This window comes from Myotis lucifugus, unplaced genomic scaffold (assembly GCF_000147115.1).
Source record: "Myotis lucifugus unplaced genomic scaffold, Myoluc2.0 scaffold_89, whole genome shotgun sequence".
Lineage (NCBI taxonomy): Eukaryota > Metazoa > Chordata > Mammalia > Chiroptera > Vespertilionidae > Myotis > Myotis lucifugus.
In genome coordinates, this window is record NW_005871137.1 from 1,075,401 (window position 1) to 1,101,293 (window position 25,893).

General features: G+C 37.1%; 1 protein-coding gene across 1 annotated transcript in view; it reads right to left on the reverse strand.

The window, feature by feature from the left end:
* Positions 1-620: 620 nt before the first annotated feature.
* The window catches only part of GPD2 (glycerol-3-phosphate dehydrogenase 2), a 135,242-nt gene continuing 109,969 nt past the window's right edge, over positions 621-25,893 (reverse strand). The window contains 10 exon segments of the mRNA XM_006091258.3: positions 621-4,007; positions 7,084-7,182; positions 7,368-7,446; positions 7,557-7,669; positions 14,682-14,840; positions 15,751-15,882; positions 16,486-16,536; positions 16,538-16,587; positions 16,590-16,661; positions 16,915-17,049. Coding sequence (XP_006091320.2) covers positions 3,882-4,007; positions 7,084-7,182; positions 7,368-7,446; positions 7,557-7,669; positions 14,682-14,840; positions 15,751-15,882; positions 16,486-16,536; positions 16,538-16,587; positions 16,590-16,661; positions 16,915-17,049 — 1,016 coding nt within the window. The 3' untranslated portion in view covers positions 621-3,881.

Genomic DNA, 25,893 nt, shown 5'->3' on the forward strand with positions numbered 1-25,893 from the left:
ATGCTCCACACACGTGTGTAAATTAAAACTTATAAAATAACATGGGCATTGTAAAACTTGTGTTAAAACTGATAACAGCTTTACTGATTTACTGACAATGAAAATATATAGCATTTTTTCTGTCAGAGCATTTATCAACACTTGGCAACCCTGTACTAACTTGACATGTGAGATGATCAAAATGGATTATGTAATCTTTCCCATTCATTTCTATTGATTTTAGTTATGATAAAATTCATCAGTGTGCCTGGGAACCCTCAGGCTGAAAGGCTCTTGGAGACAAAAAAAAAAAGGAAGGAAAAAAAAAAGAATTCAGCTGAGTTAGTTGTAATAGGATGAATGTAATTTTAGAATAGGATTGCACAAATCCAGAAGTCATGCCCTAAAGGCTGCAGCAACAAATTAATACAAATAATCCTGGCAGTCTCAAAAAATTACATCTGTCTATGCAGAGATTTACTTTTGAGATCAAATTATGAAATTTCAAGCTAAAAGAATTAATGTGTAAGTGCCATTAAAAACATAGTTTGTAAACATATTTTCAAACTTTTTTAAAAAAACTTCAACAGTAATCAAAGTTATTTCTCTGACTGCAAGTAACATCAAAATGCCAGCAAATGGACCATTTTAATCAGTTTTATTGATTCATGCTTTCAGTTCTTATTCCGTTAAAAACAAGGCACATTAAATACATCCTCTTATTGCTCTATAAATGCATGCAGCTCATTCCGTATATCAAAAGTAATAAATAATGGCGATAAAACACCAAGACAGTTATAAAAATGACAACCCAGCCTCAAACATAGTATTTAACAGTCCAATCTAGAACAATAACCCAACACGATACATAAAAGAGCCATGAAAACATGCAGTGTGTTTCTCTACTTCACTACTGGGCTTATACTTGATCTTCTTTAAAAACACAGTAGGGCTTTTTTACTCCCTAAAAAGGGCTGACATAATGCAAAACAGTGCAAGTTATAGCGTCACCGACATCAGTATTATTACATTCATAGGCCAAAATACAAATACATAAAAAAGGGAATAAGATCAATGATCATTCTGACAGTATGTTTAGTAAAAGTCAGAGTGAAATTTTCATTGTACAAAAGAGAAATCTACATTGAAATCTAATTTGAAAAAGACAAAACAAAGCTAGAAAATAAAGCAGAATAGGGAGCATGCATTTAATTGTAGAAACCCTAAAGTTACACTCAGTATAAATTGATTAAAAGCACGAATTTTGCAAACAGCATGATGGATATGAGGCAGGCAACCCTGGCTTAACAAATAATCCAGCACGATCACTCCCGTATGACTGTGGTCGAGCTATTTAAAGGAACATCCAGGTCTCACCACAGATGGGGTTTCCTTCACCTGAATCCCCTTAAAGGCTCTTGAAAGAAATCACTTGATGGATAAAAGACAATCCCTGCACACCCCACTCCCACCCTCACCCCCCGCGCCCACAGCATCACCTACATCACATTTATAGGAAAAGGGCAAAACATTCTTTTGCACTCGGAGTAGGTTTTGCAGGGGCTTGTTCCCCAATTTCTTGCTTCGTTTCTGAAATCAGGTGAAGAAGCTGTGCAGGTTTAATTAAGAACTTACACCCAAATGTGGGGGTGCTTTATTCACAGTAAAGACTTGGAACCAGCGCGTTTCCAAGATGAGTTTCTGGGATCGATGAAGGAGCGTATGTTTTAGAATTAGCAGATTTTAAGCAAAAGCAAATATGCTCAAAAGAAGAAAAGTGTGCTTTTCTTTGTCCTTAAAGGAACTTCACTCAGAGCAAAGCGTGCACAAACAAGGCCTGTGTTACAAACACAGCTTTGCCCAGGCCAGTCAGGTCTTAAGCTGGGTCCCTACTGCAATGGATTCTGGGAGGATAAAAGTCACCCTTATCATCTCTAACTAGAAAAAGAGAAAGACAGAGAACACAGGTGTACAGTATTGTGGCACATCATCTGTAATGGTTGAAAGGACAGCTCTTCTGTCTGTTAAGTGTCACTGGATTCCAAACGGTGAAATGTATCGTCTTGATAGAAAAATACTAAATTACAAAGCCACAAGCTTCCATTATTTAAAAAAATAAAATAGCCAGTATAAAAAAAAAATCACACCTTGAAAGAAAAACTTCACAGTGGTACCTCGGAGCATCCCTTGCTCTGTTTTAGGTTTTCCTTTCGAAGTGGCAAGTCTAAAACATCCTTTAAAAGCAAAAGGAGTGAAGATGCTACCTTAACTGTTTCCGAAGTGAGGATGGGTGCTTACGTGAGTGAATTTCCAGTGTTGATACTATAACATCCAGGCTCATACCCCACTCGAATGAGGCATAAAGATAGGCTACAATATTGACATAAACAGAAATAACAGCACAAAAATGTTTCATGTACCAGTTTAAAAAACTAAGACTTTAAGAGTGTGCAGTGAAAACCTGACATTAAATAAAGGGTTAGATTTCACATACACAACCTGATCTGGAGACACAAAAAATAGGTAGTTAACTTCACAAGAAGAAGCACAAAAAATAAATATTCAGGTGACTGGCTAAAATGCCAACAAAATATTGCAAAAGCATACCAAAATAGACCTTTAAATTCAATTCATTATTTGTGAAATGAAATACAGATTGGATTTTTGTTTGTTTTGTGTCTCTGTGTGTGTATGTGTGCTGGGGGGATGTGTGTGAGTGTACGTTTGTGTGGTTTTATATTTTTCTTTTTCTTTTTGGTTGATTAAGAACTTTTCCACTGAGTACAGAATGAGAGAGGCTTTAGGTAACCTAAAGGACCTTGAGTGTTGTGCCTTTTTGCAAATAATTATAAAGTTACTGAAGGGTTATTTCTATCCTCATTGCTGTCTGTTTACAAATACTCCCCCAAAAGGATGCAGTAAACCAAGCAAAACAGGTCATGTCTGACAATATCACACACTCTAACATTTAGGATTTGGGGATTAAAAACTGTGCTATCATATGTGGATCTTTAATAAACACAGGTTTTTAACCCTTAAATGTATCAATTACTCCTACAAAAATTTGGGAAATTCAGTCTCATCCCATTACATCTAACTTACCACTGAAATGCCGGTTTTAAAGTTAAAAAGCAAGAATCTTCCTGGCAACTATAATAGTCAAAGAAAAACCAGCAGTGACTGAGGGAGGAAAAAAAAAAACACACAACGAATTGCTGAGATGAAACTATCACTGTAACTCCCAGAAATGTCAATGCTATCCTTATCTTATACCTGTGATTCTGGAAGCTTTCGGAGTTTCTCTTTCAGACTTGCTCCTGTAACCAGATCTAAATGTTTCCTTCCCTCTCAGCTTTGCCAGTCATGCTCTACATAGAAAATTGTGCGACAGTTTGGAGAAGGAAGGCAGACAAGCTGGAGGAAGGAGTGGCTGAGAGGTCTTCTCTTAATAGGCCACTCTCAGCTCCATTTCTTTTAAGAACAAATGCTATCTACAAGCTTAACATCCAAAGCTTTGGGTATGTTACAAAAGTCTTCCAGCTCCTTTTTTCAATTTCAGCCAAAGCATTCTGCCTCTAGAATTGAATTAGAATAAATGAACAAATACACAAAAAGTGAGCATGTCCAGTCTAATCGGTCACAAAATGGATACAAAACATTAAGGCAGGGTGCATCAAAAATGAGGAAAAGGGATAAAATACACTTTTTAGAAGCGAGAGTGAATGGCAAATACAAAGAAGGGGTATACATCAACATCCTAAAGCTTTGGAATGTTTCCCAGTGTTTAAAAAAAAAAAAGCAGCTATCCATATCCACTATTTTGGAGTGTTGTATTTCGTAACTGTTGTTACATGATGATTTGTTGTTCCTATGTGTGTTGGCCGAGGAGTCACTGCTCACACTCACAATCCTCCACAACTTCTGTCCACCGGAATGGGAACCCTTCCTTCCAGGTTCTCTTCCGCCGTTTTCAGTAGGATTGCCAGCCGGCTTCCAGACACCCTTCCTTTCTGAATAGCACTCATCAGCTTAAAGAGAAAACAGGCAACAGATTCAGAAGGCAGGCTGGCTCACTCCCTTCCTCACGGCGTTTGAATGGTCACCTTTGCTGTAGGCAGAGGTCATTAAGTGCTCCATCAAAAGCCATGGCAGGTCCTCTAGCTCAAATCGAAAGAGGACAATTTTTGAATATTTCAGAAATGGGGGCACGGGCAGGTATTTTTTCACTGCTGTAAAAACTACACCCATCTAGCAAAATCGGCCTGCCTTTAAATGCAAATACAATACGTCACTTTTTTGTCCTTTAATGTGCTCAGGGTGCATAATTTTTTTTGAGCAACTCAAATATTGGATCATGAGTTCCATTTTAAAATCTTAAAAACGAATCTCAGGGATTGAACAAAGACAAACCATGATCTATATTTAACTACTCTTTTTTAATGTTACTGTACTTGACAACTCCAATTCCCCTAAATCCAAATTCTTAAAGACTGGATAAAGTAATTTACATTTGAGTACTTGAAAATGGACCCAGAGATCTACCTGAAGAATTAAAAGCACTCCACAGCCCAGATTTTAGCTAATTCATTTTTATCCAAGGATAAAATCAGAATTAGTCTTGAAATTACATGCAGTCAGTGGGCAAAGGCCTTTAATCTTGAAGGCACTTCGCCATTATGAGCGTGGGGATATTTTTTTCCCCTTTTCCAGTTTATGTGATTTTAACTCTTTGCTTTTCTTAGTATCACTTCTTCAATCTTTTATTTATTTATTTAAAAGAGCACTGAGTTAGCCATTCACTGGAATATTTTTTAGGGTGATAGCTTTCAGCTTACAGCGACACCTTTCTTTAAATGGCTCTGAAGAAGAGTCAGAGGCATGTGCCAAGGCGCAGGATCAGAGTTGCCTGACCTTATTAAAAGCTGCTTCACAAGCTACTGCCTATTAGAGATTGACTCCTACATGCACAAGTGGCATCAGAGCCCAAACCTAAAAATAAAGTCACGCAACCACGTGATGCCTGCAGGGATCCTTCCAGTGGGGATTATTGAGAAACCGAATCTATACTGACAAGGGTGTTTAATGAGGTAAACATGGACTCAATCCCGAGGGGAAAAAATTGTATTAAAAAAACAACCCTGACAACATACTTTACATATGACAAATGACGTAACATAAAGAATGCTGACATCTAAATACAGAACAATTTATTGTCTATTGTTTTGTCTCTGAGTGCATGAAGACCTTCAAAGTTTATCAGAGCTAACAAATCTGATAGAACTGGAGCTTTTCATTTATCCACAAACATTATATGATGTACCAACCTTTAAAAATTCAAAGTTTCTTTAAACATTATATGTATCTTGAAACCATACTATAAGGAGGAAAAAAAACATTTGGGTGTGAATATATTTTATGAGAAATATGATCAGCAATTTTTAAGTTGAAAATTAGACTGTATTTGTACTTAGTAGAGGCATGAATAGTCTCTTTCATTAAGAATTGGACAAAAAAAATAAGGAATACTCAATTATTAAAAACTGTACAAGAAAACCCACAGATGGTTTAAATTACTTTGTATGTGTTTAACTCTATTGCATTCAAAAAATTACTCAACACTCAAACCAGAGAGCATATCCATAAAATTAGATTCTTATTGCTTCTAAAACCCTAGGTCAGTGGTTCTCAACCTTCCTAATGCTGAGACCCTTTAATACAGTTCCTCATGTTGTGGTGACCCCCAATTTCATTGTTACAAATTGAACATAATTAAAGCATAGTGATTAATCACAAAAACAATATGTAATTATATGTGTGTTTTCCGATGGTCTTAGGCAACCCCTGTGAAAGGGTCGTTCGACCCCCAAAGGGGCCGCGACCCACAGGTTGAGAACCGCTGCCAACCTTAAGTACTATTGCTTATTTACAACACATGAAATGAAACATAAACTATTTCTTTAAAGTTTTCTAAAATACTGAGACAAACCATAAAATATTCTAAAAACAAACTAGACAAAAATGTATTAAATGATTTCTAATTGCCAAGCACAGATTTTAACCTCAATTCAAAACGTGAACTTAGTTAGCCGGTAAGCTAAAGAACTAAACATCCTTTTTTGTAATGCTGGACACAACCTGTGAAAATTTTCTGCATTTAGATTCAACAATGCTCTTATCTGCAGCTCATCTCCAGAGAGACAATTACCATTTCCTTTGCCTTGATCTTGTTTGTTTAACTTGACACAGTGAAGAAAGGGCTGACATTGACCAAAATCCCCAGCATTAATTTATTTCATGTTCAGCATTCATCATTGCCATGGTGCAAGCAAGACCTGGCATTCATTTGAAATACCTGCCCAAGAAGCACTACAGAAAAAAACCCGGCTGCTTGGAAACCAATACATACTTCATATTATCAGAGTCCTATGGACAGCTACAATAATGTATGGGTTTGTTGAATTTCTCTCTTTTAAGGAATGATGTGCAGCATCCAATTGGAAGTTAAAGTAGCAAAATGTATTTCCTTCATGGTTACGATTAAAGAATTGAGCCATGAGTAAGTAAAAATAGAAATGCTTGAATTATATGGTCTTGACCCCAGAATGCATGTTCCCTTTCTTTTGTTTTTCATGTTCTTTATAATGTAAGAATATAATAATAACATTTCAGGATCTCAAGTGAATATGATTCTCAAATGAATGCGACAGTGATTTTTAAAACTTTTCCTTAAAAAATTACTTTCCACATTAGAAATGTTGTGTTATAGCTCCTTGAAGCAGGTAAAGAATGGTCTGGCAGTGGTATTCCATGGCACATTTCTTTACAAAGCATACTTCTTACTCACCCCCTTTAGGCCATAATTAACTTAAATTTAATCTAAATTGCCCAATATAACAGAATGTGTCTTATAAAAAGGAAAAAGAATGTGCACCACATAGAGCCTTATCCTTGAAGGCAGACATATCAACTTTTGCTGGCTTCAAGCTCTCTTCTTTTTCAGAATGAAGTAACAACTGTGTGGACATCAAACTCTATCCTGGAGCAACCATTGGCAACCAAAAGATAAAAAAACAAATACATGCGTTTCCTTTCAGTAACACTCACCTGCAAAAATTCATCAAGTTCAACTTGTCCATTTTTGTTCAAATCTACTTCATTCAGAATTTCATGTAGTGTGTTTTCATCCATTTGGATATTGATACTCTATATTAAACCACAAAATAAAGATTAACTAAAAATTATGCAAATCCTTTTAATAATGTTACCAACTTTTCAAAAATTAAAAGAGAAATATTACCCATAGAAATACCTAGATAAGGAAAAAATATCTACTATAATCTTTACATTCTTTTGCTATCCAAGATATTGAGTAAAAAAAAAAAAATTACCTCTAATACACGCTGAACATCAACAGTGGTAATAAAGCCCTTTTGGTCTGTATCAAACTTATGAAATCTCTTCTTGTACCTGGAATACAATGTTGAATAATGGAATAATATACTTATGTAGGTAAGAGAGAGAGAGAGAGAGAGAGAGAGAGAGAGAGAGAGAGAGAGAGAGAAACTTATTAGAAGTACCTGTCAACGTCTGAAGCCAGCAGGCAAATTTCAGAGTGATCTGTTAACTGTTCTGATCGAGATTTATAACCCATTTCGAAATACAGAAACTTCTTAGCTGTTTCAAGTTCTTCCTAAAACACAGACACACACAAATTTCAAAGATTTATAGTAAAATGTATTGATTTTTTTTCTTTTGATGTTCTAAAAAGAAGCTAGCTTATCCTCACTTATCTGACCAGCACATTTTTATTTCTTCCAGACTTATTAAAGTATAATTTATATTCAACAAAATCCACCTATTTTAGGTACGTAGTTTGATGTATAGTCTACCATGATCAGGACACAGAACACTTCTATCACCCTAAAAAGCTTCCTTCTGCCCACTTGCAGTTCATCTCTTCCCCAGGCAACCACTGATCTGTTTGTTTGTTGTTGTTTTTTGTCACAAGTTTTGCCTTTTCTAGAATTTCATATAAAAGGGGTCATATAGCAGGTAGTCTTTTGCGTTTGACTGCTTCCACAGCATAATGATTCTAAGATTCATTCATGTTGTTGCATGTTTTATTATTTTGTTTGCTTTTAATGCAGAATACTCTTCCACCAGCAAAATCTACAGGACCAAAATCTGTGGTTTTGGTTAAAAAAAAAAAGGCAATTAAAAGTGAAGAAAATATATAGGACTTGAACAACTACTTAGAATGTAGTATGCAGTATACCCAGACAGACAACATGAGATTAGCTATTCTGAAATTCTGTCACAAGGATTCTGATAGTTGGGTGGAAGTTACTGAGTAATGAGAAGAAACAAGCTATCCTGACTAGTTCTACCTGTCTTCTCAAATGTTCCAGACTCAATTGATACTATTGCTGAGAACACTGTCATTCTTTAAAAAAAAAAAAAAAAAATCACACACACACACACACACACACACACACACACAATTGAGTTCAGAGAGGAAGAAAAAGGGAGAGATAGAAACATGCCCTGACCGGTTTGGCTCAGTGGATAGAGCGTCAGCCTGCGGACTCAAGGGTCCCAGGTTCGATTCCGGTCAGGGACATGTACCTTGGTTGCGGGCACATCCCCAGTGGGGGGAGTGCAGGAGGCAGCTGATCGATGTTTCTCTCTCATCGATGTTTCTAGCTCTCTATCCCTCTCACTTCCTCTCTGTGAAAAATCAATAAAATATATTTTAAAAAAACAAACAAACAACAACAACAAAAAACATATTTCCATTGCACCGATTTTACCAGGTCACATTCTATAAAACTCATTCAAGATTCATTTCCCTGGAAATAGCTTCTCTGATGCTTCCCTCCAAGAACAAGCTCTTCTTTGATACATATCCCTTCATTGCCCATGTGAGTTATTCATACACCATCAAGCAAGGAACCATGGAATTTCAAAGTTGGAAGCGATTTTTCCCTAGAATTCACCCAATGCATCTCCCTAACCTCACATTTCCTTTACAATATTCCAAAAATGGAAGCAGGAGTTCTTCATCTAAAATATTCTCACAATAGAGCGATAACTCAATACCACTGAAAGAAGCCCATATAGGGATGGCTCTAATTGCTTAAAAGTTTTATGTTGAGATTAAGCCCATCTCTTTGTAATTCCTCCAATTTGTTTGGGATTAACAAGTACCTAGGAAGGAGTAACTACTAGCTTCACCAATCTGGAGATATGATTCCTATTAATGCAGCTTCAGATTACAATTGCATTTGGGGGCAGCCATGATTTACTGTTAACTGCTAGGCATTCATAGATAACAGAAACCATATTTCATTTTTGCATGTGTTACTGGTAAGCCTTGTCAAATCTATAATGAACGAATGGAATCGTGTTTCTACGTATTGCAAGGTTTACCATTTATCGCTAATTATACCTAATGAAATTTCACCTCTTGCTTCCATTTGTCATTAAACATTCACTCTCCCTCCAGTTCCTATTATTGGTGTGCCAAAGATGCATGCCATCAACATTGTAATCTCAGCACTTGAAGCAAGGTCAAACCAAGGACAAAATCCTCAGAGACCTCTTCTGAGACAAACAGTGATCATTTGATTACAAATCCACCAATTTAAAAAAAAGATATCACATGGGGCTTTGAAGAATGCTTTAAGGAACTTAAATACACCATTTCTATAACATTTCCTTGATTTAACAATCTTGCTAATCTTTATGAAAAGAAAATGAGATATCTGAAATGATTTTTTCCTAAATAATTCCTTACTAGCTTCCAATGAACACTACACGTCTTGCTAAATCAATAAAATAAACTTAAAATGCCCTAATCTAGAAAACTTTCCCAGAACAATGCTAAGATCACCAGTTTATAAGCTACAAACTATATTTTTCTCTCTTCTCCTTTTTTGGAATTTGGTGCTACATTTGCCCATCTTTTGTCTTCTGGTTCTGGTTCTGTTTGCTACAATATTTTAAATCTCAACAGTGGTTAAATAAATTCCATCTGCAAATTCTCTGAGTAGCCTGAGGTATAATCTTTCTGGGTTGGCATACAAACTCATTTAGAGCAACCTTCTATTTAAATATCTATTTCCTCTTGCCAATATTTATTTTTCTCTTTTCACACTGAAAATCATTCTTCTTGACCAAAAAGAAAAAAAGAAAAACAATTTGGTATTAAACTATAAGTTGAAAAGTTCTCCCTTTTCTCCAGCATTGAAGAATATGGTGCCAGTCTCATCAAACAATCATCTAGGTTAGGCCTCACTGGCATTCTTTTCCATTTGTAAAAGTTGTTTCTTGTGTGTGTGTTTTTTGTCCTTAGCATTTTTTTCCCCAACAGTCAGCCAATCCCTGACACTATTTATATACAACCATATCATTCCTAGATACCCTTTCATTGTTGAGCACTTGTCTTCCATCTGTTTTAAATTTGCTGCTTAGCAGCTTGCTTTTTTCAGTCACTTCATTTCTTCACTGGCTTCTTCCCCATTGAAATCAATTTTGAAAGAATTTCTTTTTGTGAGACTCCCTCAATCTATTTAAGTGGTCTTCTCTTTAAAGTCTCTCAATGAAATGCATGCTTTGTCTGAAAGTTATAAAACCTCCTTACCAAATCCTATGGGGCATTTCCCAAAATACGTCCTAGTCTCCCTTTCCCCCAGCCCTTCCAAAATGTGAGAGTCGAGTCTGTCTCCGAATAAGTTCCTTTTTGGAGACTGACAGTGCACATAAGTATTTTAAAGGCACCAAATCACCTACACTGAAGAAAATGATTTCATTTGTTTAACTCATAATTTTCCACGCTTTTGACCATGTAGTCATCTTTTGACTTATATTATTTATACCCTGTGGGACACAATTTGAAAGGGTATTACATAAGTGTCCTTTTTCCCCCCCACCCTTGACAAGCCCCTGCCCTCCCTTACCCCCCAGTGTCTTATGTCCATTAGTTATATATTACTTATATTATTTATACCCTGTGGGACACAATTTGAGTGTTCTATTTCTTAAATATGCCCAGCAACTCCTCTCTCGAACCCCACTGCCCTTAGATACTGCCTTTCTCCCTAACTGGTTCTTCCAAGTTGGTTGAATTTGATCTTAAATGACAGTTCTCTAAATATTTCTCTACATTTTGGAAAACATACACACATTTCTGAGGTGTACATGTGTTTGTTATAGCTACTCAATTGGGTTTCAAGGTCCTTGAAACTATGAGCTATTTATTATTCCCCTAAAATATTTGGTATAATACTCAGCATACAAGTCACTCATTAAGTATTGACTGGTAAAAACAAGCACAATTCATCTACAGAGGGTTATTTATCACCTTGTTCCTCTTTCACTTTTGCAGGTTAAATAATCCCAGTGCTTTTAACCTTTTCTCAGAAGTCCAGCTTTCTAACCTTTAATTCTTTTTTTCCCCTTCTCCTTTGTTCTCTCCAGACTGTCCACAGACCTCATTAACACTCCAATGTCTCGGATACTGAGTAATAACTTTAGGTCTTTTATTTCTGTTCCTTTGTTGAGGGGGATGGGAGAATATTCCTGAGTACATAAATCTGCTCATAAAATTTGAACTGAAGTTAAATCTAGTTTCCTCGGGAGGGCCGAACACACCAGTTTACAGAATTTTCTTCCTCCTTTCTACCTCCTACAGCCTGAAATCCTGGCACAAAATATCTTCCTGCATATTCAAATCATTCCAACCATAATTTTTACAGGAACACATTCTCCTCAGTCCTTCTATATGCTAAAAATGATTGGCAGTAGCACAGGAATGAGTTTCATTCTGTGTAGCCTCCATATATAGCTTTAGTTGATCAAATCAAAACTCCAAACAGGAAGAGCTATAAACCAGTCCCACCAAAGCAGAGGCAAGAGGGCAGGTGGGAAAAGCTTATGTTCTAGGATCAGAATACTGCTTTCAATCCCAGTTGCACAACTTACTACTGTTGTATGAACTCTGACCGGGACTTACTCCCTCTAAGACTATTTCCTCAACTATAAAATGGGGGTAAAGGTTTATGCCTGATAGAGTTGTGGTCAGATTTAAGGAGCTCTTTCAACTGGTGAATTCCACCAGCAGCATACTACATACAATGCATTCAAATTACAAGAGAAGTTTTAAATGGAGGGCCCTGGTTTCATCCCAGAAGACTCTGACTCTGATGGTCTAACGACAACCCTTGAACTCTGCCCTTTCCCCTACATTCCCAGGTGACTCTGATATGTAACCATCTTTGGGAATCTACACCAGAATGAGAAAACTTAAGGGCAGGATCTATACCCAATCCTTCCTTACACAGATGACATGGATGCTCAATAATGTTTATTCACTGATTCAATAGATATTTATTTAGGGCCCCCTATATATGCTGGGCACTGAGTGTACAGAAACAAAACAGATTATGTCTTCTCCTTTGGAGCTTATTTCCTGGAGGAAAGGCAGACAATAAATAAACAACTAAATACATCCTGTGTCAAATGGGAACAGATGCTAAAGAGAAAAATAAAGTAGGAAATGGAGTAGAAAACATCATTCAAATGGGAGAAGGAGCTCTTTTATTCTGCTCAGTTAAGGAAGCTCTCTGGAGTAGAGACCAGTAGGAAGTGAGGGAGGAGGCTGTGAGGATATCCAGGGAAGAGCATTCCAAGCAGAGGCATCAGCAGGATGTGAATGAAGAAAAGCAACTTGACCTGTGGGTTGATGGGGAGTGAATAATGGAAAGAAAGACCAGGGATCAGAAAGGTGGTGGCCAGATCACAAAGGCCTTGTAAACCACTGTCATGACTTTGGCTTTACTGTGAGTAAAAGAAAGATGTTTTAGCAAATGAATTGTTAACTGTCAGTCCTCATCTTACTAAACCTATCAACGGCACTTGACGCAGCAGATTCCTTCCCTCTTCTTGAAATACTTCCTTCCCTTCTGGTCACAGCTCTCTCTTGAGGCTTCTCACACCTTCTCCAAACTCACTAGCTATAACTTACTTTTTTTCTCCCAGATTCTTCCTTTTCTCTCCAACTTCTAAATTGTGGAGTGCCTTGGGCTGTCTTTGGACTACTTGCCGTTATCTAACTACATGAACTCCCTGGATCTCGTTCAGTCTGATCACTAAAATACCAATTCAACTGTTCCCTCTCAACTTCAGACTGACATAGCCAATGATCTGGCTTATGTTTTAATAGAATCATTGAAGTTGTTAAAGCAGGGACCCTGGTTAAGGGGAGGGAAACTATTACAACAATCCACGTAAGAGATGCTGAATCAGGGTGAGCAGTTAAATGTGTTAAGAAAGAGTTGACAGGGATAGGCTAGATGTGGTCAATGGAGAAAAAAGGGGGACATAACATAATACTTTCAACAATAAAGATCAAAATAGATAGATAGATAGATGATAGATAGATAGATAGATAGATATATGATAGGTGAGTTCAAGCCATGATTTGAAGATAAATATGATGAGATTTGCTAATGGATTTAGATCAGGTTATGATATCAAGCTTTAGGCCTAATCAACCAAATTTGTTTGCTGAAGCCCTAACACTCAGTGTGATAGTATTCAGAGATGGAGCTTTTTGGGAGGTGATTAGGTTTAATGCATCTTAAGAGAAGGGTCCCCCTCTCCCTCTCTCCTCCATGTGAGGACACAGCAAGAAGGCAGCTGTTTGAAAGCCAGGAAGAGGGTTCTCACCAGAACCCAACCAGGCTAGCATCCTGATCTCAGAGTTCTAGCCTCCAGACTTGAAAGAAATAAATGCCTGTTGTTGAAGCCACCCAGTCTGTAGTATTTTAGTATCACAGCCTGAGTAGACTAAGATAGGTGGTGTTCCAAACAGTATCTCAAGGAGAAATCAAGTGTGTCGATGCCACTATTTAGTTGAATAAAAGGAGGATGGAACATTGACAAGTATATTGAGCAAGATAGAGGTTATTGGTGAGTGTGACTGGAGTTACTACAACAAAGTGGCAGCAAAATTGCCTAAATGAAATGGGTTCTAGAAAGACTAGGAGGGAAAGAAGTAAACCAGTGAGTACAGAAAGTATTTTTTGAATAAATACATGAAAGTGATTTTGCATATTAAAATAGCTTGGTTAAAAAAAAAATGAAGATCTTCTGTTTATTACAACAAGCCCAGGGCTATATATGTGGGCATCTGAGTATTACTGGCTTTCTTTTTCTAATTTGGGTGTAAATATAAAATTTCAAATGACACAAATCAATATGCATTTGATGGTCAAGCAGGAAAACTGATGGTAATAGGTTTCCTACCAAAGGCAAATTCGCAGGAGTATGAATTTCACTGTAGATTACATTCTAAGAGTGTTTTCAGTGAAAACCAGAAAAAGGTCTACCCACAATCATTATGTTTTGTTTTGTTTGTTTTTTTTTCAGGAATTCTGACCATGAATTTGATAGCATTTTTCTACAAGGGGTTTTTCCAGAAACAACCAACACATTTTGGTACAAGAACATCTTTCCAGTTTCCTAAGACTTGGCAATCTAAAACACACACACACACACACACACACACACACACACACACACTCATAGGAACTGGCAAGAAATCTAAAGTCACCACAAAAACTATGCTAGCCTCTACTAACAGATCACAACATTACATTTTTATAATGGTTACTATAATTTTAAAGACTTCTATATAATACCTGTTTTTTAGCATCATTCCAATTCAGTTCTCTGCCCATCAGCTCAACAATCCTGGGTAGGGCTTCCTCCGCTGCCTGGACATTTAGAAAAGCCAGGCGAGTGCGACGTGAAATCATATCCACTGCGGTGCAGGCATACTCCTTAATCCCATATTTCACCTGATTTTGAATTAGTAAAATTAGTAGTTTAGGCTTTTTTTAAAAGAGAAAATAAAATTTTACTGAAAACAATTGTTCTTAGGAAAAGTGACAGTTTTTCTTTATAGACCCCGGTTCTGGGGCAGGCATGGAACAAACAGTGACATCATACAAGTTGCCCATCAGCCTGCCAAAGGAGTTTTGGAAACTGGGACAAATTAGTTAAGAGTTAATGCCTTCTTTCTGAATAGAACCTGCCACAAACTTGCAAACTGCCTCACTTCTCATTCACCATCCACAGTAATCGCGTACCTCTTTGCTATACTTAATATGGATGTTGATTTACATAGCTGAGTAGGCAAAGAACAAGTATCAAAAAGTTATGGTCTCATCTCTTTAAGCTGTCCCAAGATTTCAGTCTGAGTAACCAAAAGACAGAAGCCCTGCCTTCCATCTCTAAGCACATGCTTATGGATACCCAGGTTTTAAGGGGCAGTGAATTATAAGTAAATATAAAGCGTGGTCTCTGTTTCATAAAATGTGAAACCTTAATGAGAAACAAAGCATAAATATTTGAGAAGTGGAGTGTCAAATCAAGATATGTCATCAGGTAGTACATGAGTGGTACAAGAGTTGCAAATTCACAAAAAGGCAAACAACTGTGAATTAACAAGACTTGGGATAGCTCTTGGAGCAGAAAGAAATCCTTTATTTTCTACTATCATGGTTACCATTATCAATACCAATTTAGGGTTAAAATAAAAATGTATAAATGAAAAATATCTAGGCTGAGCAGACATTTTACTTCAGGTTTTAGCTCACATATGTGCATTAAAACTTAGCCACATTTTAACTGTTTTAAAAGATGAAAAACAAACAGATGAATGGCACCCCGTGCAGACAGGAGATTCCCATTTGGCCATTCACATACCTCTGCTTCAATGTATGGAAATTCTGACACCAGACGCACTCCAACAATGGGCCACCTTTTTCCAGTCACACTTGCCATTTTGGCCACCTCAAAGGCCTTGTCCCCATAGGTGGAGGCAAGATGCTGTGCCACCTAGGGAAACAAAACTGCATTAGGACTTTGAATATCAATACTTTTAGGTGCAAAGCAAAAAAACCCCAAAACAACCCAAAAAACAAAACAAACCTACAAGCTTATCTTGTCAGCTTTCTACAGCCTGTAACTAATAGTTCTGGGAGAGGATTAGATTTTGATTTTGTGGGAGGAAACCACTTGGGCCCCAAGTGCTTAGGCCAGCATGAACTCTACTACACATGTATCACTGTATCGGTGACTGATGGAGCTTCAGCTTCATTCTGCTCCCAATATCACTTCTAAAGAACAGCTCCCCTGATGTTCACGACAGAGGGAATTTAGGATGTCCTGTCTGCTAGGAACAAAGCAAACAAACCCTAGATTTTAAAAGAGAAACTAAAAATGTGCATTTTTTTTTTTTAGGCCACTGAAGCAAATAAGCCATTCTTTTTTTTCTTTTCTCCATTAGTTCTCGTCCACAGTACACAGATGGAAATGAACCCCCCCCCCCCCCCCAAGAGGAAATTCTATTTAAGGGAGGGCACACGGGTGCTGATTCCGCTACTTGGCATGTGGAGATTAGGCAGGTAAAGAGTAAGATATATGGCAATGCACACCCACCTCACTTTCAGTCAATAATCCTGGACAAGCCTGGATGTAGAGTGTGGGGCTCCCATTCTTTGCCCCCTTGAAGAAAAAGCCCAACTGTTCTACTTGGCCCTGCTTCAAATTATGAGTCTTGATAGCAGCATTTATGGTATCCTCTGCCATAGAGCGATAGGTTGTCCACTTTCCCCCTACAAACAAGTTGGAAAATAATTCATTAGGATACTACCCCTTATTGTTTTATACTTAATCATTTATCAACGTATGAATAACAAACCCACCTGTTGTTTGTAAAAAAAAAATATGGCAAAGTGAGGTTAGACTTTACTCAGAATCATAAAAAAAAAAAAAGCCTGTTGATTAGAGTTCAAAGAGGTGCCAGTGTGACCATTGAACACAAGGTCCCCTCTAAAGCTTTCCCAAGTAACAAGGTAATGCCCGTACCTGCTATCGTGATGAGGCCGCTCTCGCTGATATCCACAACATGATTCCGGGAGATGGACTGAGTGTTTGCAGACTTAGGATCTGTCACAAGGGGACGAATACCACTCCACGCTGCCAGCACATCCCCTCTCCTCACTGGGAAGGATCAATGACAAGGGGCCAGAGGATTACTCAGAGATATCTCAACAAAACTAGGAAATAGTTAATAAGCAGAAAAGAGTACAGCAAAAGGAACACATGATTATGCGCTTCAAAAGGGAGAGAAAGCCCTAACTGGTTTGGCTCGGTGCATAGAGCATCGGCCTGCGGACTGAAGGGTCCGGGGTTTGATTCCGGTCAAGGGTGCATGCCCGGGCTGTGGGCTCAATCCCCAGTAGGGGGCTGCATGAGGCAGCCGATCAATGATTCTCTCTCATTATGTATGTTTCTATCTCTCACTCTCCCTTCCTCTCTGAAATCAATAAAAGGGTATTTAAAAATGGGGGGGGGGGATTAGGGGGAGTCCTTAAATATAAGAATTGAGTAGATAAGTACAAGAAAAAATCAATTTATTTTATTACAAAGATAATCTTCATGGAAAAAAATTGAAAAGAGAAAACAAAAGAAACAAATGCTAGCAAGCTTCAGCTGGAACAATTTGAAGTAGTTAAAAAGAACAACAAAAAAGGCAGAAACAAAATAAAAACAACCTAATAGACATGGCTTATTGTATTTCTCCTAGAATATGTCTTGCTATCTCTTCTCAGGGAAGACACAGATCCTTAATTGAGCATTTACAGTCGGCCTAGCCTTGTCAAAGCACTTGGCATACACATTTCATCTCACTTAACCTCACAAAGCCCCATAGCATTAGTTATTATTATTCTCACTGTACAGATGAAAAAAAAAAAAGATTGGAAAAGTTAAACCAACTTGCCCAAAGCAAACATCTTATAAATGATAGAGCAGCACATTCTTACCCATTGAATCACGGTCTCTCAACTGCTGACAATTTCCATACTCTACTTTTTTTTTCTTTTTTCATTCCATTATCTTTATAACTGCCACAAAAATAGATATGTCTCCTCCCAATATAAGTACACAATACTTGTGTTATAGTGTTTGGAAACTCTTTGAAAAGTCAAGATACTATGAAATTTTTCTTACTATCTCTGCCAAAACATAATTACCCCTCAATACCAAACATTGATGATATAAAAACAAAATTGGACAGCATTTGCATAGCACTCATTATTGACGTAAAAATGCTAAAAAGAGTAGCCTAATTGTGGTGCTGGAACACCATCAGAGGAAGGGCAAAACCTAAAGGCAGAGCTTTCAGAATCTACTCTTCTTTATCCAGATCAGCTTCAGGGTTGGCTTAGCTTCTTTCCTCTCCATTCTCCACATCAAGGAACTAACCATGTGCACAAATGCAATAGCTGCCTAATGATGCAGACTCTGGGGAGGTGATTGCTTACCTGGTTCTGTTGCACTTACTTTGGTTAAACTAGTTAATCCACTACTGGATAATAAAGAAATACAATTTTGCTTCAACCATGACTCAGGTCATTCTTTATCTTACTCCCAGCCATTACCCATAGTAATAAAAACTGTCTGTACATAGTCTTAAAAACATCAAGAAAATGGGAAAACTGAATGTCCACATGCAAAAAATAAAAATAAAAGTTGTGCCCTTACTTTCCACTCTATACAAAAATTAACTCAAAATGGGTCAAAGACCTATATACAGGAGCTAAAACTATAAAACATTTAGAAGAAAATACATGGGGAAAGATTCATGACATTGGATTTGGCAATGATTTCTTGCATATGACACCAAAGGCACTTGCTACACAAGAAAAAAATAGATAAAATGGGCTTCATCAAAATTAAAAATGTTTGTACATCAAAAGACATTATCTGGTGGGAGTCAATGGGGGGGAAATGGGGCATATGTAATACTTTCAACAATAAAGAATTATTTTAAAAATTAAAATAACACATTAAAAAAGATATCAACAGAATGAAAAAGCAAGCCATAGGAGAAAATTTTTTCAAATTATATATCTGAAAAAGGGTTAATATCTAGGATATATATACAAGAACTCCTAAAACTCAGTAACTAAAAAACAAACAACTCGTTTGAATGATGGGGAAAAGATTTGAATAAGTATTTATCCAAAGAAGGTGTACAAATGGCCAATAAGCACATAAAAAGATGCTCAATATTACTAACCATTAGGAAAATATAAATGAAAACCATAATGATACACAACTTCATACCCATTAGGATGGCTATTATAAAAAAATTTATTTAAAAAACACACACGAAATAACAAATGTTGGGAAGGATGTGGAGAAATGGGGATATCTTGTGTATTTTAGATGGGAAGGCAAAATGATGCAGCTACTATGGGTAAAAGCATGGCAGTTCCTCAAAAAATTTAGAATTACCAGATGACCTAGCAATTACACTTCTGGGTTCATAATGAAAAGAATAGAAAGCAGAGAAAATTCAATTCACAGAAACATCATTTGTAATGGCCAAAATGTGGAAACAACCCAAGTGTCCACAAACAGATCAATGGATAAATAAAATATATTATATATATGCAATGGATTATTATTCAGCCTTGAAAAGGAAATTCTGAAACACACTATAGCATGGATGAACATTGAAGACATAATGCTGAGTAAAGTAAACCAGGCACAAAAGGATAAATATTATGATTCCATTTATATAATGTACCTAGAGTAGTCGAATTCATAGAAACAGAAAGTAAAATAGTGGTCACCTGAGGGAGGAGAAGGGAAGAATGGGGAGTTAGTGTTTAACTCTCTAAAAATCAATAAAAACATGTTTTTTAAAAAAGTTATATTGGAACTAAGTTAAATCTAACATATTTTAAAATGGCTCTTTAAGGGCCACACTCTTAACATGATTGTATGCTGAAAGAAGAGGTACCCATATATCTCTACAGGGGTAATCAAACCCATATCCAAACACTGTATCTGAAACATAACCTGGTGAGGAAAGCCTCAGGCATCCAGGCTTCTCAACAGGAGCCCACAAGGGAGTCTTGATGCTGGGATCCCAGTCCTCGACCTGCCCCTCTGATGTGTGCATTCTCTTTCATAGGTTTAAGCCTAATGGCTCATGTGGAATAGGGGTTAATTCTTGCTTCACAGGATTCCACAAAAGTCTTTTAAAATATCAATATAAAGTATGTAATGTTTTAATCTTTACAAAAAGCCCAACTAGGAAATTACCACTATTTTCCATTAGAGTTCAAATCACCCTGAGTTAAAAATAAAACTTAGCCGACCACTTAGAACGTCACTGTGGTCACCACAAAGTCTGCCGAGTGTGTCTGTGGAATTCCTTAGGTGGCCACGCTGACCAGGAATTTGGTTTCAACTCTTAAAGCCCTCTGACTGATACTAAAATTATTTCATGGAAAATTAGACTTTCTAGAGTAAATCTGAAGCATGTGCAAATAATCTTGGTAGCGCATGCTTTCCCTTTTCTGGTATAACAGGAAGAAAAATACTTCTATGAAATTGTGTTTATCTGAAAGAAAAAGACAGAACTAAAACACTTTTTTCATTCATAGAGGAACCTTAACTAAAGCATTAGGTATACTGATTCCATTCTTAATCCTACTCTTGAAATTGACACTCAATAAAGGAAAACACTACCAGGAAGAATTCACAATGTATTAGGAACTTTCCTTTATTTTGCTTGATATCTTAACATTCCGCTCTTAGCCTAAGAATTAGATCAGATAAATTTTGCCATTAAATTTATTTTAAAAGGATAATCAAATTTTAAATCACATTTAAAATATGAATCAGTCTTCATAGCCTGTAGAATTTTTATATTATTCAACCAGAGGGTGGTTGGATCAGGCTATCTCCCTACCAGTTTTCTCTCTGCCTTGAGACTTAATGATTTTTATGGATTATTCTTCAGCTATTTACTGCTGAAGAATAAAGTGCTTGTATCTCTTCACCATCCAAATTTAAGTAATGACCAGTCAGGCCTCGGGTATAACCTACATCCATGGGACAGAGCATTGCTAAACACATGAAACATAAATTCTAACCACTTGTATAAAAGACAGCAACTAACTGAACTAACAGCTTTCTCTCATTATCACCCACAGTAATATTTTCCCACAGTATTCACCCACAGTGGAAACCTTGTACGCTGTTAAACAATCACTAACTAAAGTTCTCTGAAGAAAAGAAATTCCAATGCAATAGACGGACTGTGTAGAGAATCTTTTACTATTGCCTGGAACTGCTGCAGCCGTGTTGAACCATGAGGGAAACAGCCCCAGGATGAACCCAACTTGGAGAATGGCAGCGTGACGAGAAATAAGAGACATGCACTTTAGAAACTGAGGAGTCACTAAGTTAACCACCTCTTGAGCATTCTTATATCCAGAGTTCTTCTTTACAAGATAATACATTATTTTATAGAACAAAAACATACAAATTCCATGACTCTGCAAAAAATTGGCTATTTCCTTCTCTAAAGGTATACATACATCCTTCCAGATTCTGCAGTGACACTGTCCCACAGGCTTTTCTGCAGTGATGACAGTGTTCCATACCTGTGCTGTCCAATTCACCAGCCACCTCTGCATGTGGCTATTAAGCACTTGAAATGTGGTTCATGTGAACTGAATTTCAAATTGTATTTAATTTTAACTAACTTTAATTTAACTAGCCACACGCGGCTATGATATTGCACAGCTCTAGAGTAAAAGCTGCCAAGTAGTAGATCTCAGATTTGTCCTCATCAAGCTGGTGACTGCCACCACGGCCCCCTCACCCACACATCTCCAATGGAGCATCTTTTCCGTGAGATTTGACTGTACCTCCTTCGCCCATGAGAATACAACTTGCTGTAATTGCTCTCTTTTCACTCAAATAATTTTACTATCATAACATGTCCCATATTTACCACTTCAGACTATCCTCCTCTCCTACTAATCTCAAAAATTCAAAAAAATAAAAAATAATTTTACTCAGTTTAGTACTCCTGCCCTCAAGTTCTTACCTGGATATCAGTTCCATCACTCAGATTATAGCCAAGAGTAGGTAGTGAACATCACCTACTTTAACTCTCAACGATACAATGTGTGAAGCAAATAACTCAGCTCAAGGTGGTGATGCTTCAGAACTCAAAGATTCATCTTGATTTTTCTGGTTCTCATACTGCCAGGATAGCTGCCTCCTGCACACCACACTGGGGGTTGAGTCCACAACCCAGACATGTGCCCTGACTGGGAATTGAACTGTGACCTCCCAGTTCATAGGCCGATGCTCAACCACTGAGCCAAGCCGGCCGGGCTATATTTAAATAATTGTATATTCCCTTTCAAAATAAATGAACACTTTAAACAAGATGACAGGAAATAACACTACTATTAACATTGAGAAAAAGCCTCATGAAACACCACTTTTTTAGAGTGGCTTACCAGATGGCAACTAGTTGATTTTTAAGTGTCAACTGCCCAGATGTAAAAAACAAACAAACAAACAAACAAACAAAACAAGTACCTCCAGAGTGTATGTAAGTCCTTGGCAATATTTTCTAAAGGGCAGTTAGAAAATAAAATTGTCCTACCATCATGTCTGAGAAGTATTATTACAATGCTGATAAACAACTAATTCAGGTTTTAGTATATATAACATATAAGGAATAAAATACCACAGAAACAGTAAAGTTTGCACAGACATTGTTCACAGCTGGCTGAAAAGACTAAATACTTATGTGATTTTTCAAATTATAATTAATATTTTTACTCTTAAAAACTTGGCAAGACAAGTGTTTGTTTTAACATTAATAGGAAATGAAGCCCCTGGGAAGTGACAATTAAGAGCTAAATGTGTGTTTTCATTTCACATCAGTAATTTAGCCATACGTTTGGGGGTGTCCTTTCTCATGTGTGCCACTTTCGAAAAATCAATAAAAAGCATGTGAAATATCTAAATGAACACAGGGGAAATAGTGTCAGAAATCAATACTTCTCTACCAGCATGTTTAACCTGCTGAAATGAAGTGTTAAGCACAGAAATAAGATACCATATTACATTTATATACTAATGAAACCAGAAAAAGCAAAACATGTGACACTATAATTAAACAGCTGGAAGACATCCAAGCCTGTGTAAGTTGATAACCTTGGTACAATCTCTGGCAGTGAAAAGGCAGGTCTGCAGTGAGTTGATATGGCCAGTGCAGTTGTTAATTGAATAGCAGGCAATCTATAAACACTACTAATTGCATATGTGAAAACCTGTGCACAACTAGAAAAGCTGCCTAGAGAAGCACTCCAGAAAAACTACGTGGATAAAGCACTTGGCAAATCTTCTGTCTCTCTCAATCCCTGTGAGTCGGAGCTTAGTTTCGCCACTGCATCCTTCTGATTAACCTGCACACAGCAGACTTAATGGTACATTTTTCAAAGGATCATTTTTCTTCCTAACCAGATATGCACCGCACAACTATCAATTACCCACTCGTTTCAGAAAAGAACAAACAAGCCATCTAGAAAATTCAGCTTGTGAATGGAAAGCTTTCTACATCGTAAAAGAAGACATGGTCTTATTCCCAACAGGCAAAATGCTTTGCGGAATTGTTCCGGCGCATTTTGCAGAAGTGTGGCAGCTGCTGCGAACAGCATGGAGTGTTAAGATTTGACACTTTTTTTTTTTCCTTAAGGATATAGCCATTTGGGGAGGCTCAGAAACTGTTGTCAGAATTTTACTATTCATCCATTTAATAAATCCTTTTAAAATGATTATTGCTCTAGGATCTAAATCAAACTTTTTAAATTTTTGAATCTGTAAAGAAGATGGCTTAGCCCAAGGTTTTAGTTAGGAAACACGGGATCTCCTCCAGTTTAATATACAAATTCAAATAAGGCCAGTTGGGAGGAAAGGTTGTTATCATTCCGAGAGGGTCGAGCAGCTCCCATAAACTGAATTGAGACTTAATCCACTCCATAGTAAATATAATACCACATCACGAAACCTGAAACTACCAATCAGAGTATTGTACCGTTTTCAGAAGCACAAGTATTGAGGCCAGACTGACTTGCACTCAACTCACACCATGTCCCCAACACAAAAGAGTTATTGGCAAGAAACTTCAGACTGCTGGGGCTCAGTGTCTTCATCTATGAAGTGGGAATTAAAATATACCTCATAAGGCTGCTCTGAGGAATCAAAGAGATAATATAGGCAATATGGTTAGCAGAGTGTGCAGCACAAAAAGTGCTCAATAATGGTAGACTTTATAAAAAACAAAGCATGTGTTAACCATTATAAACAAATGGAAAGATTAAAATAGGTGTAGCAACAGCATGTCATCAAATAACTCAATGGTTCCTGATGCTGAGTTTTCTCCCACATTTCCTCAGGATAGAAGAGAAATTCCTTGGAAAAAATACAAATTTGATGTCTCACTTTAAGATATAGACATCCTTCAGCTAACATTCTCCCAAGACTAAGGGTAATTCCTCAAAGCTCTCGCTCACTTAGAAATAAAAATGAAAAACAACTATAAAGAATCATTCATTGTAACAAAGGGTAAGTTTATAAGTAAAAAGCTGTGACAGATGGGGTGCACGGGAAAATGAATGAAAGAGCTGGGAGCTCTGCTTTTATCCTAGGTGTTTGCTATCTGGAGAACTCCTCCTCTCAAAAGTCCCCAGACCACCAGAGAAAGGCTGGATTCAGCGTTGAGATGTTCATTTCCCTCTACCACTTTGACCAGAAATCAGAATTGACAAAAACTATTTGTTAGTTTCACCAATTCCCTGATTACCAAAAGGCATGTGAACTGAAACAAGCTTTACAGATCAACCAGTTCCCAGCAGGTATTGCAAACGCCTTCCATTTGTTAATAGGCAGAATGAAAGAGCGGGGAGCAGGGTCCAGTCTCTGCTACAGCCCAGAGCTATGTCACTGTGGAAATCCCCACCTACGGATACGCATTCCGGCCTCTTGGAACCAGATCTGTTTCCCGCACATCCAGCCTCCCAGCACATGTAAGCAGTTAGATTTCTCGTCATTACTGCATTTGAACTTTAAGAATTTGGAAACTGTCAACATAGAGCTCTCTGCTCCTGAATTAATCTTATTTCTTGCTCCAACAATCAAACTTCCTGCTTGTAAAGCCGAGATATAAAGCTCCTTTTTACGTAAATTTGAAATGAAGCGTAGTTCAGTAACAATAATCAATGTATTAAAATATAATCATACTCAGAGGAAGCTCCTCCCTTGCAAAAGTTATCAAGGTAAAATTGCAAAGCACCTTGATTATTTAAATATGGATATTAAACAAATCATAATTATATCCATAATAACTGTGTGTGAGCCTAAGTATTAGCAAAATAGATTTTGATTACATATATTCAATATATTTATACTATTACTACAGATATCCAAGGAGACTCTACTGAAAAAAACCCATTACTTGAAATTAGAAGAAACTAAAATTATAAAATATGGATCAATCAATTAAACTAGGAGAGTGACCTGAACCATTTTTTAAAGTGGTTTGTTTATAAATATGTGATCACAAAAAGAACAAAATTCTCTAGGAAAAAAGGATCCATAGATGCCAGTGAGTCACATCAAGACAAAAATTGTCTTTGCATGTCCTCCACGGAAGCCAGCATTATAGAAGATTCCTGATATAAATGAAGACTATTTTTCAAAAATCTTAAACCCTCTACCTTCATACAGAATGATTTCCAGGCTGCTAATGCATCAAAAACCTTGAAAACACCTATTACTAATTCATTTTAATTCAAAACAATCATGAGTGGCATACCAGAGAGACAGTAAGCTTTGTACCTGAATAAAAAACCCTTACCCTCAAGGAGCTCCAAGTGAAAATACATCTCGAGTGCTACCTATAATATAATGTGATATACTAGGTCAGCATTTTATGGGAATCGAGGTAAAAAGCCAAGA